The sequence below is a fragment of the Octodon degus genome, unplaced genomic scaffold (assembly GCF_000260255.1).
Source record: "Octodon degus isolate 3935 unplaced genomic scaffold, OctDeg1.0 scaffold00107, whole genome shotgun sequence".
Taxonomy (NCBI): Eukaryota; Metazoa; Chordata; class Mammalia; order Rodentia; family Octodontidae; genus Octodon; species Octodon degus.
The window spans coordinates 9,470,513-9,483,829 of NW_004524683.1; the positions used below are offsets into that span (position 1 = coordinate 9,470,513).

At 50.2% G+C, this 13,317-nt stretch overlaps 1 protein-coding gene across 4 annotated transcripts in view; it reads right to left on the reverse strand.

Moving 5' to 3' along the window:
• The window catches only part of Rnf220 (ring finger protein 220), a 243,958-nt gene that overhangs the window by 9,116 nt on the left and 221,525 nt on the right, over window positions 1–13,317 (reverse strand). The window contains exons 1-4 of one of the 4 annotated variants that reach the window (XM_023724162.1): window positions 9,737–9,994; window positions 9,562–9,604; window positions 6,568–6,689; window positions 6,092–6,224 (exon numbers count right to left, since the gene is read on the reverse strand). In XM_023724162.1, coding sequence (XP_023579930.1) covers window positions 6,092–6,224; window positions 6,568–6,689; window positions 9,562–9,604; window positions 9,737–9,790 — 352 coding nt within the window. In that variant the 5' untranslated portion in view covers window positions 9,791–9,994. Of the gene's footprint in view, window positions 1–6,091; window positions 6,225–6,567; window positions 6,690–9,561; window positions 9,605–9,732; window positions 9,995–13,317 lie in introns of those variants that run through there. The other 3 variants (XM_023724163.1, XM_023724164.1, XM_004639207.2) reach the window with 3 other exon arrangements.

Consider the following 13,317-nt stretch of genomic DNA (forward strand, 5'->3'; position numbering starts at 1 on the left):
GAAATTATGTGTGCACCACAGCATCCAGCCGGACCAGGGCTCATGCTTGAGTCAAACATGTCTACTGTAGTCTCCTAAATCCTAGATGCTTTATGCCCCTGCCACGTCTAGAAACTTCTCCATGCTGATCTGCAAAACCAGTGCTTACCCATTTGGCAGGTCTCATTCAGCTCAACTGTTTCTTCTGCCAGAACTTAATAGTGCCAGAAGGACAGCTCACCTCTTAACATTCTTTGAACCTTTCTAAAGTACACACTTAGACTTTGTCTGAAGAACACAGACTTGCAAGGTCTGCTTCCCACTGCTGGGTCAGGTGCACCACAGGGGGCTGTTTGTATCACTGACAGCTCTAACAGGTTTGCCCTAGGTGCTCTGAGGGGTGGACACAACTTCCCTATGTACTTAAGTATAGACATCTCTTCCTTGGTGTCTACCCAAACTCCTCGCAACTCTAAGATCACATTTATTCGTGTGTATTGACACTGTTCCTCACCAGAAAGCTTCAAAGTTCACAGGTCTGACCTACTACTGTGATCTGAGTATTACCCAGCAGAGCTACCCAGGTCCAAACAGATGCCACATGACATACCCCAAGAGTAATGGCTGAACACTGGCAGCACAGCTCTGTGAGGTCTGGTGCACCTGAAGGCAGCCCCAGCCCCTTAGCACACAGCCTTTCCTCACAGACCTTAGCTCTCAGCTGGGCAGAGGCAGGAGAAAGAGCACAAAACATCTTGTTTGTCAAAGGAAAGGCCTCTCTGTCGCTGGCATGAACAGTCTCCTCTGACCCCAACTCTATCCTCTAGCTGAGACAGATGTTGGGAACCTCTCTCTACCCCCACAGGTGTTCAGAACAGCCTGCTACTGCCAATTTCACTCTGGTGCTGCCCCAGCCTGCTCCAACCTCCTTCCCAGCACATTAAACTTTATTTTCTTAATGAAATGTCACTTGCTGACTTCTGGCAGAATCATAATAAAAAGAAACGGCCATAAAGCCATTTTATGCAGACAGCACCCCTGCCAGCTTGTGCCCCTCCCCTTTAGAGGAAGGCTCCACAGTCATTTTATGTTCTCAGCTGCTGGAATATCCCAAGCCAGCACTCAGAAGCAAGATGGTACAGAGAGCGCCTTTCCAAGTCTCTGGCTCCTATTCCATGCAGCTCTGGGAATAACAGGCAAGCTGCCACCCCTGCTGCTGCTGTCCAGGGAAGGAAATTGGTCTCTAGGACCTCCAAGATGGTTCCAAATAACTCTCAAGACTCCCTCAGTAAGAGAGGACCCCTTGCTATAGTTCTACCTGAAAGCAGAAGAAAGGGTGGATCCCCACTGACAGGTAAAGCAAGGTTGACAGAATAGGTGCTGGAGTCACTGTGTCCTAGGTGGATGGACAGTGCAAAAATCTGAAAGGGGGAGAGGGAGAGGGGGAGGGAAGACAGAGAGAGAAAGAGGGAAAGAGGGGGGAAGCGGGGGGGGGAGAAAGAGAGAAAGAGAGAGAGAGAGAGAGAGAGAGAGAGAGAGAGAGAGAGAGAACAAGCCCTAAGTGCAGAAATTATATGTAAGTCTAAATTTTATGAAAATGACCCTTCTCCCATAAGCTCATTTATTCTTGGGTCACTGAGGGGGGGTTGGGAATCAGTATTAATTTAATCGATTGATCAAATGATCGATTGAGAAACTGGAGATGCCTGTTTACTGGGGGCAGTAATGTCCTGGAACCTGAAACCACAAGAAAGGAGCTATTGATTTCCTCACCTGCTCCCAAACCAAATCAGAGACCAGGAAGAAAGGAAAGTCTTGGGGCCCTCCAGAGCCTGGTGCTCACCAACAGGGAGGGCAGGGGCAGCAGCTTCCGGGGAGTTTTACACTGGAATTAGTTACAGATGCAGTTACGGTGTCTTGTGTAAACGCCATCGATTGGGGAGCTGACAGTCTGGGGAGCTGCGATGCGGGACAATCAATCGGCCTGCAGTGTCACCTGCCACCTCGCTGAACAGTTGACAATGCAATTATCCAGTGTGGAGGCAGGGAGTTGGCGTGTGTCAAACGCACTTAGCCACTTTCCGGGGCTCCTCAATAACGCGTTTCACTGCCTCACGTCAGGAGAGACGCACAGAGACAGACGCCGTTTAAAACCATTGATACTTGCTCCTTCTGCCTGCACACCCTTTGTCCCAGCTTAACAACTGTGTTCCAGAGGCGATTAAACCCAGTCCTTTGCCACAGGGGACAGAAGGCACCTTGCACCCTACCCACCAGGCAGCAGGCATAACTGAAGCCTGTGGGAATGAGAAGGCTGCCACCCCTCGCCCTCTTCTCTATCCCTAGCTGACCTCCAGTGGTGTGTACTGTTCCAACAAGTCACTGACAGAACCAAGCTGCAGCTGCGTGGGACATCTGAGCACCAAGGCTCCTATCTTTTGAGAAGCAATATGCCAAAGGAAGCAACAGTGGGGATGAGGCCCACACACCTTAACCTTCACCTCTCAGCTCTTGGCCTGTACTCTTTTTCTTTTTTTTTTCTTTTTTTGGCAGGACCAGGGATTGAACTCAGGCCCTTGCACTTGCCAGGGAAGCGCTTATTCCACTGAGCCATCTCCCTGGCCCCTTGGCTTGTACTCTGGCACCAAAGTTTCATCAACAAACAGCTCATTACAAGAACTGCACCAAGGTGCCCTGCCTGCTGCTCTCTCCCATGATTTTTCATTCTAGGGTTTCTTGGAATGACTCTAATCTGAAACTTGAGAAAGATGTGGTCTCTAAACCAGGACCTGGCAAGGCAGAAGCCCCGCATAGCCAAATGACTTAGCATTCTTCTTCCCACTTCACCTGTGCCAAAAAGGCTTCTTGCTGGATTCCAGCATAAATTCACCTAGGCCTCAAAGACAGAGCTGTAGACATATACTTCCTGTGCAACCTTCTGAGAAGTCCCTCCATTTAGCTGCTCTCATGTCAATGACATCACTGCCACTTTATTTGAAACCAGTCATTCCCATGTCCCTTCTCCAGTCTGTCTCTTCAGATGTGACGAGCTCTGGCTTTCCCAAATCCAGCTCGGTGAATTGTCAGAGAACCAAAACAGGGGAAGCCCAACAGGTCTCTTCCCCAGGACCTGAGAGTAGTAGAGGCAGGCAGGAGAGAAAGACATGCCATGACTCATGTATCACATTTGTCCTTTGACTGTGGGTACGGGTGGGTTTGGCTCCAAGGCAGGTTACCTGTGGCATGTTTTCTTAGCCTAGGCGGAGCCTATTCTGTCCAGGTTTGGCAGCATACCCCAGAAGACCATCTTTTTCTCCTACACTGCTAATCTTTTTCAGGTGAAGAACTAGGTTTTGTGTGCTAATCTCTATGCAAACAGCACTAGAGGTTAGAAAAACCTCAGGTTCTGAAAGGGCAATCAGCAACTTAGATATGAAGCCTAGAGATTTCTCTAAAACTATGAAGGACAGGTTTCTTTTGTAACAATAGCTTCTTCCCACTTAGTTCATAAAACTTTTAGCTATTTCCTTGGGTCTCTAAAAAAAAAAAATCTACTTCCAGGTGGGCCTAACTTGGTGCTTCCCTCTCTCTCTGGTCTTTCACATTGCCCTAAAATATCAATTCCAAGCACTTGTAGGCCTGATATCAAGGCCTCATCCTCACTATCCACCAGTCTCCAACTTGAAGGCTCACTGCCCTCAGCCAAGTGTCTACAACAAAATTCTTGCTTATCTGCTGCTTCCCTCAGAAGTCACATGTGGGGCAACCCATCTGATCCATTAGATGGACTCTCCCAGTAGGCCTGGAGGAAGCTTTCCTGAGGATGATGAAGGGGTCCTGGTCTAGGAGGAGGGACAGGGAAGATTGGATACAATAACTTATTTGCAGTTCTTCATCCTTTCATATCTAACAAGGACAGCAATCTCTCTTCTGTCAGCACACATGGTACAGCTTAAATGGCCCTCTCCACTCGCTTGTGCATCCTGCCTCTGTCTCCCTCTCTCTGAAGTCAGCTGGGCAGCTTCTTCAGCTGGCGTTATCACTCCCTCTAACCGGTCTTGGCAGGCAATCTAATTCCTCCTGAAAAGGTCACCGCCATTTTAACTGCCTTTCAATCACATTAAGCACGCGCTGCCCGGCTTGCGGCCTGGCCCGCCCGGCGGGCGATCAATGCACTGCACTGACACCAGCCCGCCTGGCGGGGCCACACCTAACCCCCCAAGAGCTAGGCCCACTAGACTTGGCCAGGGAGGGTAGGCTGACAGATGGCCAGCTCTTGCAAACAGGGTTTCAGGGGCAGAGCTGTTGGATCAGCCAGGCCTCCCTTTGATAGCTCCTCCCCCACTGAGGAGGCTTGGCCTCCTGCGCTCCACAGTGCCCCATTCCCTGCCTGGTGGCCCCGCTGATCTCTCGCTGTAAAACAGCCTTTCAAGTCAGCCTGTCTTTTGACTGCACTAAGCTGTTTAAGAGGCGGCAGCAGCTTCTATCAGGAAAGCTGGAACAATTCTCTGCAGATAAAGGCACCTCTGGCCGTTCCCTCTTCAAGTTTCACTCTCATTCTCGCTCTCCAGATCGCTCAAAGAAAAGCCCCCTTTGAACTCTCCTCAGGAATTCATGAAAGAAACAACTTCGCAGTGTAAACACTCAGGGAAAACTGACACCGCCCAGGGCCTGAGAGCCCTCACACTACTCTGAAAGTACACCCCAAAGACTGCCAAATCTGCAGGCCCTGTGCACCTTCGACACCTCAAGTCCTGTCTGGTCCCCAGAAGCCATCAGGACTGGTTCTGTAGCAAGCAACTTGACTGAAAAGTTGCCACAGCAACGAAAGACGTGAATAGCTGTAGCTGCCATCAGAGCTAATCAGGGGCAGCCTGCCACTACACACCCGTGTGCCCAATTCCTGGGCTCACAGACTTCATTTGTTCTTCCAGGGTCCCAGATATGGTACAGATCCTGCCCAGGACCAGAGCACAAAGACAACTGACACTATGCAGCTCAGGCTCAAGGAATCAGTTTGATTTAACCCTCTTGATTTATGTTTTAGCTTGTTTTCAGACATTTGGGTAATGTGAGAAGCCCAAAGGTATAACACCTGTCTGGACTCTCAGCCTCTTCCTGTGGCCCAGTTATACCACATGGAACCATGGAGCCCACTCCTCAACATAAGCCCAGGCAGCACAGTACCAAGGAGACAAGATCTTCTTTCCAGCCGCTGTGAGATTCCCCAGGGACCATATGCAGTGGTACTCCCAAGGGTGTTGCCTAGGAACAGGAGACAGACGGGAAGCAGACTGGCTTTCTTAATGACCACAAGCTGCAGTGCCAGCTGTGCTTGCGCACAGATGAGGGAAGAGGCCATGAGGCAAATGCCTCCCCCTTTCCCCTGCCATAGCAGGGGTGTTTCACAAGAAGACATTGAACTTGGGCATCCAGCCAATTCTGCTATCGGACAGGGTGGAGGGGCCAAGCCATGACCCTCCAAGCAGCAGGGAGAGCACAAAGTCCTACACAATCCTCAGCAGCAACTGAGTGAGCCCAGGGGAAACAGGGAGCAGCTGGGCCCAGGTCCCTCTTGCTTCAGGGCAGAGGGCGCCCAGGGAGAAGGGATGGGATCAGAGTTAAAATTAGATTCACCAATGAAGCTCATGGGAGGTCAAATTTTGCCATAACTCACTCTCTCCTCTGTAACTGATTTCACTGACACAGGGTTGAGGAGGAGGAGGAAAATCCAATGTGTTTGCCTGGAAGCCCTCAGGGCCTCCAGCGCTGGAGGTGTACAGCAGGTTGCTGGATTCTCATTTATCAGCCTTAAGAGGGATGGAGTGATAAATGCATAACCGTCCCTTTAATATTTTATGCAGGTGCTAACGCGGCTTGGCTGTCACCTTCAATGCATCACCCCAGGCTGAGAGCCCCCTCGTCACTCCTAGCTTGCAGCTTCACAATTCCATTTCCCCACCCAAACACATCCATTTAATATGCGCATCACAGGCAGGCAGGCTGGTCACAAAGGAGCCCAACCAACAGCAGTTCCCACGACAAAGCATGGATGACCGGCCACTGGCCCTGACCACCACACTGTTTTTGCCTATGTGCTGGCTGCTTGTACCTCGGAAGCCACCTTCCAGGAGAGTGGTGGCCCGTATCCGCTTCTGCCCACACCACTCATACTCCTCAAAGCGATTGCTGTTCTCATGCTCGATGTCCACGGCATCCTCCTCAGCCATGCAGGAGCCTTCCCTCTGTGAAGAGCAGAGCAGGATCATGCAAGGCCAAGGCCATTTCTATTGCTCCCCAGAGCCTATGAGGAGGGGGGCACGAGCCCCAGCCTCTGCTGCAATGTGGTAGATGGGGCCCCAGCTATAGGGGTCCTCTGTTGTAAAAGAAAGAGGTCAAAGGCCTGGGACTCTTCCCAATAATTTACCACTGGAGCCCAAGGGGGAGTGAGTGAGAGTTAAAGCAAAGAACAGAGAAGAAGCTGCTAAGACCACATGGAGACCCCAAGAACCCACAGATTTGGAGACAGTCAGCAGCTGCTGTCAGGAGAGGGGGGGGGAGGAAGATAGGTAGCAATGGCCCCTCTACCTTAGAAAGGCAATGCTCCACATGCCTACTCATCGCCTGTTCCGATCCTGCCAGGGGGCGGTTGCACAGGGGACATACCTGCCCTTCATCTTGCTTCCTCCGTTTCATTTTCCCAATCCGAGCTGCATGGGAGACCGAAAATAAAGCACAGAATAAGCAGACTGGCACCATGGCTCTGGGTCCCAGTGAGCGGAGACAGCCTGACATGCTGCCAAGTCACCAGCCCTTTTGTTCAGTGCCTGTTCTGGCCCTTGTTTTGCTCTGCCTCCTGCTCTTTGGGGACTGGGCCTTGCCATAAGCACCTGGAGAAGAGACAGGTGCTGGGCCACAGAAATGTCTATTTTCTGGCTGCAGTGGGTTCAAGCTCAACCCGTCCCTATCTGCAAAGAGGCTCCATGTTGCCAGGTATCTCCTCAAGGACCAAGACCACAGGCTCTTTTGTAACTCCAGACCTTCCCCGGTTAGAAGGCAAGGTCCTTCTTAGGGGGATTCATCAGTTAAAATTGTTTAAGGGACAAAAGCCTAAGGATCCCGAGAACCCTACCTAGAACCAGCAGGGAGGAACGTCTCTGATGTCTGCTGGTCCCATCTCACGGGCAAGGAGACTGAGGTCCTTACTGTGCCCACCCAAACCTGTTCCATCACTTCTAATCAGTGCAAAGGCATGGGCAGGCCCAAGGGAGAGGGCTGCCTGCCATGCTGTCCCGCAGGGGGCTCAGTTCCAAAGTGCACACTGCAAGCCCACAGCACTGCTAATTAATGCTGAGAGATGCAATCATTTCTAATTAGCTCACTAATCCCTCTCTGCAGCCCTCCTGTCACCGAAGCAGGAAAGGGTCAAAACAGGATACAGCAGCAGGATCAGAGATGTCCACTCTGGGACCAGTTAAATGGAGACAGAGAAGGGAGCCTACCAAAGAGGAAAGGATTTTCCACTGCAAGGTGCTGACCTTGATGGGACACTCATGAAGTTAACAGAGGAGAACACAGATGACAGGTGATATGTTACAATTTAGAGCTTGTACTCTAGGTGTGGCTCAGAGCCAGGTACCTTATACAAGGGGCCTGTTTATATACCTATATCCTGAAACTAAGGTTGCATTTCCCCATTTTAATAGGCAAATCTAAACTGTAAAACCATCAAGATACTTGTTCAAGTTGCTAACGTGGCAAGACAGGAAAGCAGGACTGACTCCATAGCCTAGAATACTTGTTTGTCCCCTAAATCTAAATGAGCAGCATGAAGACTGATCCCAAGTACTTTTCAGGGCTCCAATTTCTGCCAGTTGAGGGTGTGAAGAAGGGAGCCTCTCCAAATCCAGAAGAGTAGCCCCAGAATGACCCAAAACAAAGGGAAAATCACCAGCCCACCAGAACTGAGCAGAGTGTGGGGAACCCTGGCCTATGGCCCAGACCACCTCTGCAATGTCCCATTTCCACTAGCGAGATAGGACTGTTCTAGGGTTCCTCTAACTTTGTGCACCAAGATCTAAAAGGCTGACCTAAGCCTTGGAATCAAAGGCTGCTTTGATATTGTTAACAGCCAGGGCTGAGATGGAGGAGGGACATATGATATCAGAAAGGCACTGAGCAAGGGCCCCTGAGTTTTGGAAGCTTAGTATGGAGCACTGTGCCAACACCAAGGATCCTCACCTATGCTGCGTAGAATGAGGGAATGCCTCCCTGGGTAAGAAGGGGCTAACTTGGATGACTGAACAAAGAACTGAATCTGAGTTGCCAAACAGCATGAAAATGGATGCTCTCCCAGCCCAGATCACCTAGGCCATCAGATATGTCAACTGTAACTGCAGAAAGCCACCCCAACCAATCCAGGTTCATCTTGGGAATTGTCAGGTAAGCAAAGTAGGCTTGGTTTTCTTCCTAGCCACTCACCTTTTAAACTCTGAGCTAAACTTACTATAGAGTGGTAAAGAGTTTTTCTACCCAAGGCTGCTTGTGAGTTAGAAGGGTCAAGGCATTTGCCAAGGAAGAAGCAAGGCACAATAGGACAAGCATAGGTTTTAGGAGTAAACAATCTTCAGTTCAATCACCACTCAGCTACATCCTAACTGTGTGATTCTGAACAAAGCACTTTTGCCTGAGAGCCTCTTTCCTTATTTACAAAATGTGTAACATTTTCCTCTCAAAGATGTCATGAGAATGGTGCTTAACAAGGTGCCAACCCATGATGCTCTTTTCTAGAACAGAGCTGAATCTGGCAGTAGTGACCAATGGGAAGAGATGGGGAATCTTGAATGTCCATCGCTTCACTCACTCATCAGATGGCCCAGAGACCCTAAGCCCTTTACCGCCAACCCCTACATACAGCACACCCCAGTTGGCACAAAAAGCAAGGTTCATTCAATTGTGTTGAGCAAACAGGAATGCTCCAGAGGTTTGAATCCAAAGGGGGGGAGGGGCGCCAAGTAGTAATACATGGTCTGCTTTCAGAGAAGGCCTCTAAGAGCTGTTGAGCCCACGCTGATCACCTTTGTGAAATGTGGGCTGACTGATAACTCAAAGAGCCCTGGGACGAGTTAGTTCCTGTTGCCGTGGGAACTCCAGATCTCACTGTATTGTCAAGTCTCAGCAGAGAGGCTGCATTCACACTACTGGGCACTGATTAAAAACTGGAAGAAAAACACTCTCAGCGCCCTGCCGGCTTGTATAGTGAGGTCCCAGTAGTTTGCAAATTCAAAGCTGAGCTCTGAGTGGAATTGTGTAGCTTGTTCCTCATTCTCTGGCATTTATCGTCCCTCCGGGTTCTCCAGAGGTTTTAGAGAGGACTGGGCATTAAGTGGGAACCATAACCTCCATTAGACAGATGGGGAAACTGAGGGCGGCAGCCTTGGTTTGCACATACTCAGGTGCTGTGACTGTGAAGAAACCAGGGGGCCCCAAAGAAGAAGAGACCCAGGGAAGCCAGGAGCTGCGGGCAGCGCGGGAGGGAGGAGGCCGGAGGTGGGGCAGAGGGAGGGGCCGGGCAGAACTCACCATTCAGTCGGGTCTGCCGGTTGGCTCGCACTCGCAGGAAGGTCTGGAAGGAGATCCCGGGCAGATACAAAAAAAGAAATGAATGTCAGGCACGGCCTGGAGTCTCCACTCCAGCCCCAGCTCTCGACCCCCTTCCAGGCCTGCCCCGCCCCAAACAGCCCGTAAACAAACCTACTTCCTCCCTCCCGCCGGCCTCCCTGCTCCGCCGCTCGCTCCGGGCCCTCGGCATAGCCGCCGGGGCTGCTCTAACGGGACCCCGTGGCCGCCGCGCGGTGCCGCCCCAGCCCAGCCTCTGGTGCTCCGGGCCCCGTGGCGGCCCGGCCAGCGAGGACGACGATGCGAGCGGATTCCTCCCGGCTGCCCGGCGGCGGCGGCACCTCAGCTCCCAGCAGCGGCGGCGGCCATGTTGGGCCTGATCACATGACCTACCGCCGGCGCGCGCTGGAGGTGAAAGTTCACGGGCGGGGGGGAGCGCTGGACGGGACAGGGAAGCGACCGTTCGCACTCCGAGAGCAACCTTTTGGAGCTACCCCCAGGGTCCCTCCCACCGCCCCTAAATCCTGACAGCCCCGATTTGGCTTGTGGGATGCTCTTCACTCCGCCCCCTCCCGCTTTGCACTGCTGGGCTTCTTTCTTCCGCTCCGAGCCCGGCCGCGGGCCCCGCCTCCCACGCGGACGCTCTAGGGCTGGGGCTCCGAGGTGCTCTTTAGTTGGAAAGTGGCCCCGGGATCCTGTCGTCCACGGGCCGTCCTGCTTTGAGCCCCCAGCACATCGCCGTCCTGTTAGAAGTGTGCGCTGGACGTTGTCTTGATCTCCTCCAGGCATTGCACATCTTTAAGGGCAACACTGAGCTCACCCCCCCTTCCTCCTGGGTCCTGAGTTCCTAAGGGGATGCCTACATGTAACTTGAGAGTCGCTCTTGACCCCACTTGCTCCCTCACAATCAACCCTTTAGCTCCTGGGAGTCTACCTTTAAAGATCTCTTAAAGTATCCCACCTTCACCCTCTTGTGCATCTCCTACTCATCCTCCTTCCAGGCCTGACTAAAGCATTGCTTTCCCTCCCACAGGAGTATTTTCGTGTCTACACAGCTTGTATAAATTTTTAACAGTGGACTGACCACACAAGGGGTGGGGCCATGTGAACCCAGAGCCCACTGTGTCACTTGGCATAGGCAAGACGCCTGTGGGTGTTGCTTCAATGACTTTCCTTATTGGACACTGCTCTGGTGCATAATCTTACTAGCTCTCAATGTGCAGCTGCCTCCCAGCTCATCTTTTGGTCTCCAGTTTCTCTCCCTGAGACCCATCCTTTACATTTCACTTAGGGTCCGTTTGTTCGTTCTGTTTTCATTTTCTGGTACCAGGGATTGAACTCAGGACCTTGTGTTTTCCAGGCAGGCAGGTAAGCCACTGAGCTACTTCCCTAGCCCCGAGGTATTTCTTTTGTGCAAAATTAACCTGATATCCTTCAATGGTTTTCCACTAGAAGACCTGCAAGATAACCATATAGGCCTGCCCTGCCTTGCCCTGCCCTGCCCTGCCTGCTTTTCTAGACTCAGGACACCAGCTCCCTCCCTTCACGTGGTCCTCTTGACACTCAACTTTGCTGAGCAACTTGCAGCTCTTTGAGCCTTCCTTGCTCAGTACTCCAGAGTCCCTTGCAGGGTTAACTTTAGTTCACGTTCAGAATTCTGGCAAGGCTTCATTTTTTTCCCCTCCAAGGCTGGATTTGTTACCACCTGCCCGTTTTCATGGTTCTTGGTGTCCCTCTGATCATTTTCATTGTTTACATATCCGTCCCTTCTACACAAGAGGTCATCTCTATTCAGTCACCCAACATAGGGAGAGATCAATAGGGGAGGACATTACAAGGGACTCCCTGAGCCCAGTGCATGGCTGGGAAAGTGCTATAGTTTAGATCTTGAATGTTCCCCCCAAAGCCCTTGTGTTAACATCTTGGTCCCCGGCGTGGTGCTATTGGGAAATGGTAGAATCTTTAGAAGGTGGGTCACTGTAGGCAATCTTCAGGTCATGGGAAGGGGGCTTGCCCTCAAAGAGGCTATGGGATTCCAGTCTCTCCCTCTTTCCTTTTTGCTTTCTGGGCATAAAGTGAGTGATTTTGTCTTACTATGTGCTCCATGATGAACTGCTGTATGTGGCTAACCAATCATAGACTGCTGTCTTTAAAACTGAGTCAAGATAAATCTCTTCTCTTTTATAAATTGGTTGTCTCAGATATTTGTTATACTAAAGAAAAGATAATGCAATGTATTAATTATTGTAACTGTCCTACTCACCTGTTTTGAAACTGTCTCGTTATTTGTTTCTCAGTAAAATTAATTTAAAAAAATAAAGGAAAGATGAAGGGGCTGGGAGATGGCTCAGTAGAATAAACGCTTGCCTGGCAAGCGCACAGGCATGAGTTCAATCCCCGGTTCTGCCACAAAAAAAAAAATAACACACAGAAACAATCTAAGATTCAGAGCCTGAAAGATTCAAGTTTAAATTTTGACTCTCGTTTTCTTAATTTATATATATTTTTTATTCATTTAGTCTTTTTAGAGTTCTTTTGGTACTAGAAATTGAACTGAGGACCTTGTGCTTACCAGGTAGGCATTGTACTGCTGAGCTATATCCCCAGCCCTGTATTTAGTCTTTTTGAGACAAGGTTTCACTATGCAGTTTAGGCTGGCCTTGAACTTACTTTATAGCCCAAGCTGGTCTTGAGCTCACTGCAATTTTCCTGCCTCAGCCTCCCAAGTGCTGGGATTCCAGGTGTGTGCCACCACCACAGCCAGATTGGAGTAACTTTTTTAAAAACATAAATTATAGCTGGGCATGGTGACAGAAACCTGGAATCCCAGCACTTGGGGGCTGAGGCAGGAGGATTGCAATATTGAGGCCATCCCAGGTTACATAGCTAGGCCCAGTGTCTCATGCCTCCTCTCGGTGCTTATCCCCTTAGTAATAAACAAGGGCCAGTAAGTCCTAGCTTGTGTAGTTGGCATGAGGATAAAGGTAAAGGTAGGCACTGAGCAGAGGCTAAGTACAGTAAATGGAAATCCAAACCAGAAACCAGTATCCTCTGCTTTTAATGCCTACATTAACCATTACATCCAACACAACCACACAACTGCTACTTGCCAGGCTTTGTGTAAAGAGCTGGATACCTATTTAGTTCCTGGGTTGCTTTCCAGCATCACCTCCCACCAACTCGCTTTTCTTACAGTGCATGCAGGGAGTGGGTGGCATTAATTCAGTGAGCAGCCTCCTTTCCAACAAAACTAGGCTGCTCACAAGTCTCTAAATATACCATCCTGTATTATACCTGTGTCTTTTACACATATTATTGCCTTTATATAAAATGACCTTTCTTCCTTGTCATTCAAGTGAACCCCTATCCTCCTCTGAAATACTGTTTAGTCATTACTTCTTATGTGAAGCTTGCTCTGATTCCTTTTCTGTCCCATTTTATGAAATATATTTATGCACTTGTCATAGCACGTAGAATGCTGTGCTGTAAGTATCTATTTGCCAACCTAGCCCCTTGAAGGCAAGGACACTGGGCTGAGCGTGAGTGGTACTAGATAAACGTTTGAGTAAGGGAAGGATAGCACAAGGTCTTTGCCTTGGAGGAACTCCAAGTCCAGTGAAGAGTCAGATTCATTGTGATAGATTAAATGTGGCCACAATTCCTTGCTTCTTTCAAGAGCTGCATTTCTTCACCCCTTGATTAAGGGCTACTTTTGTGACA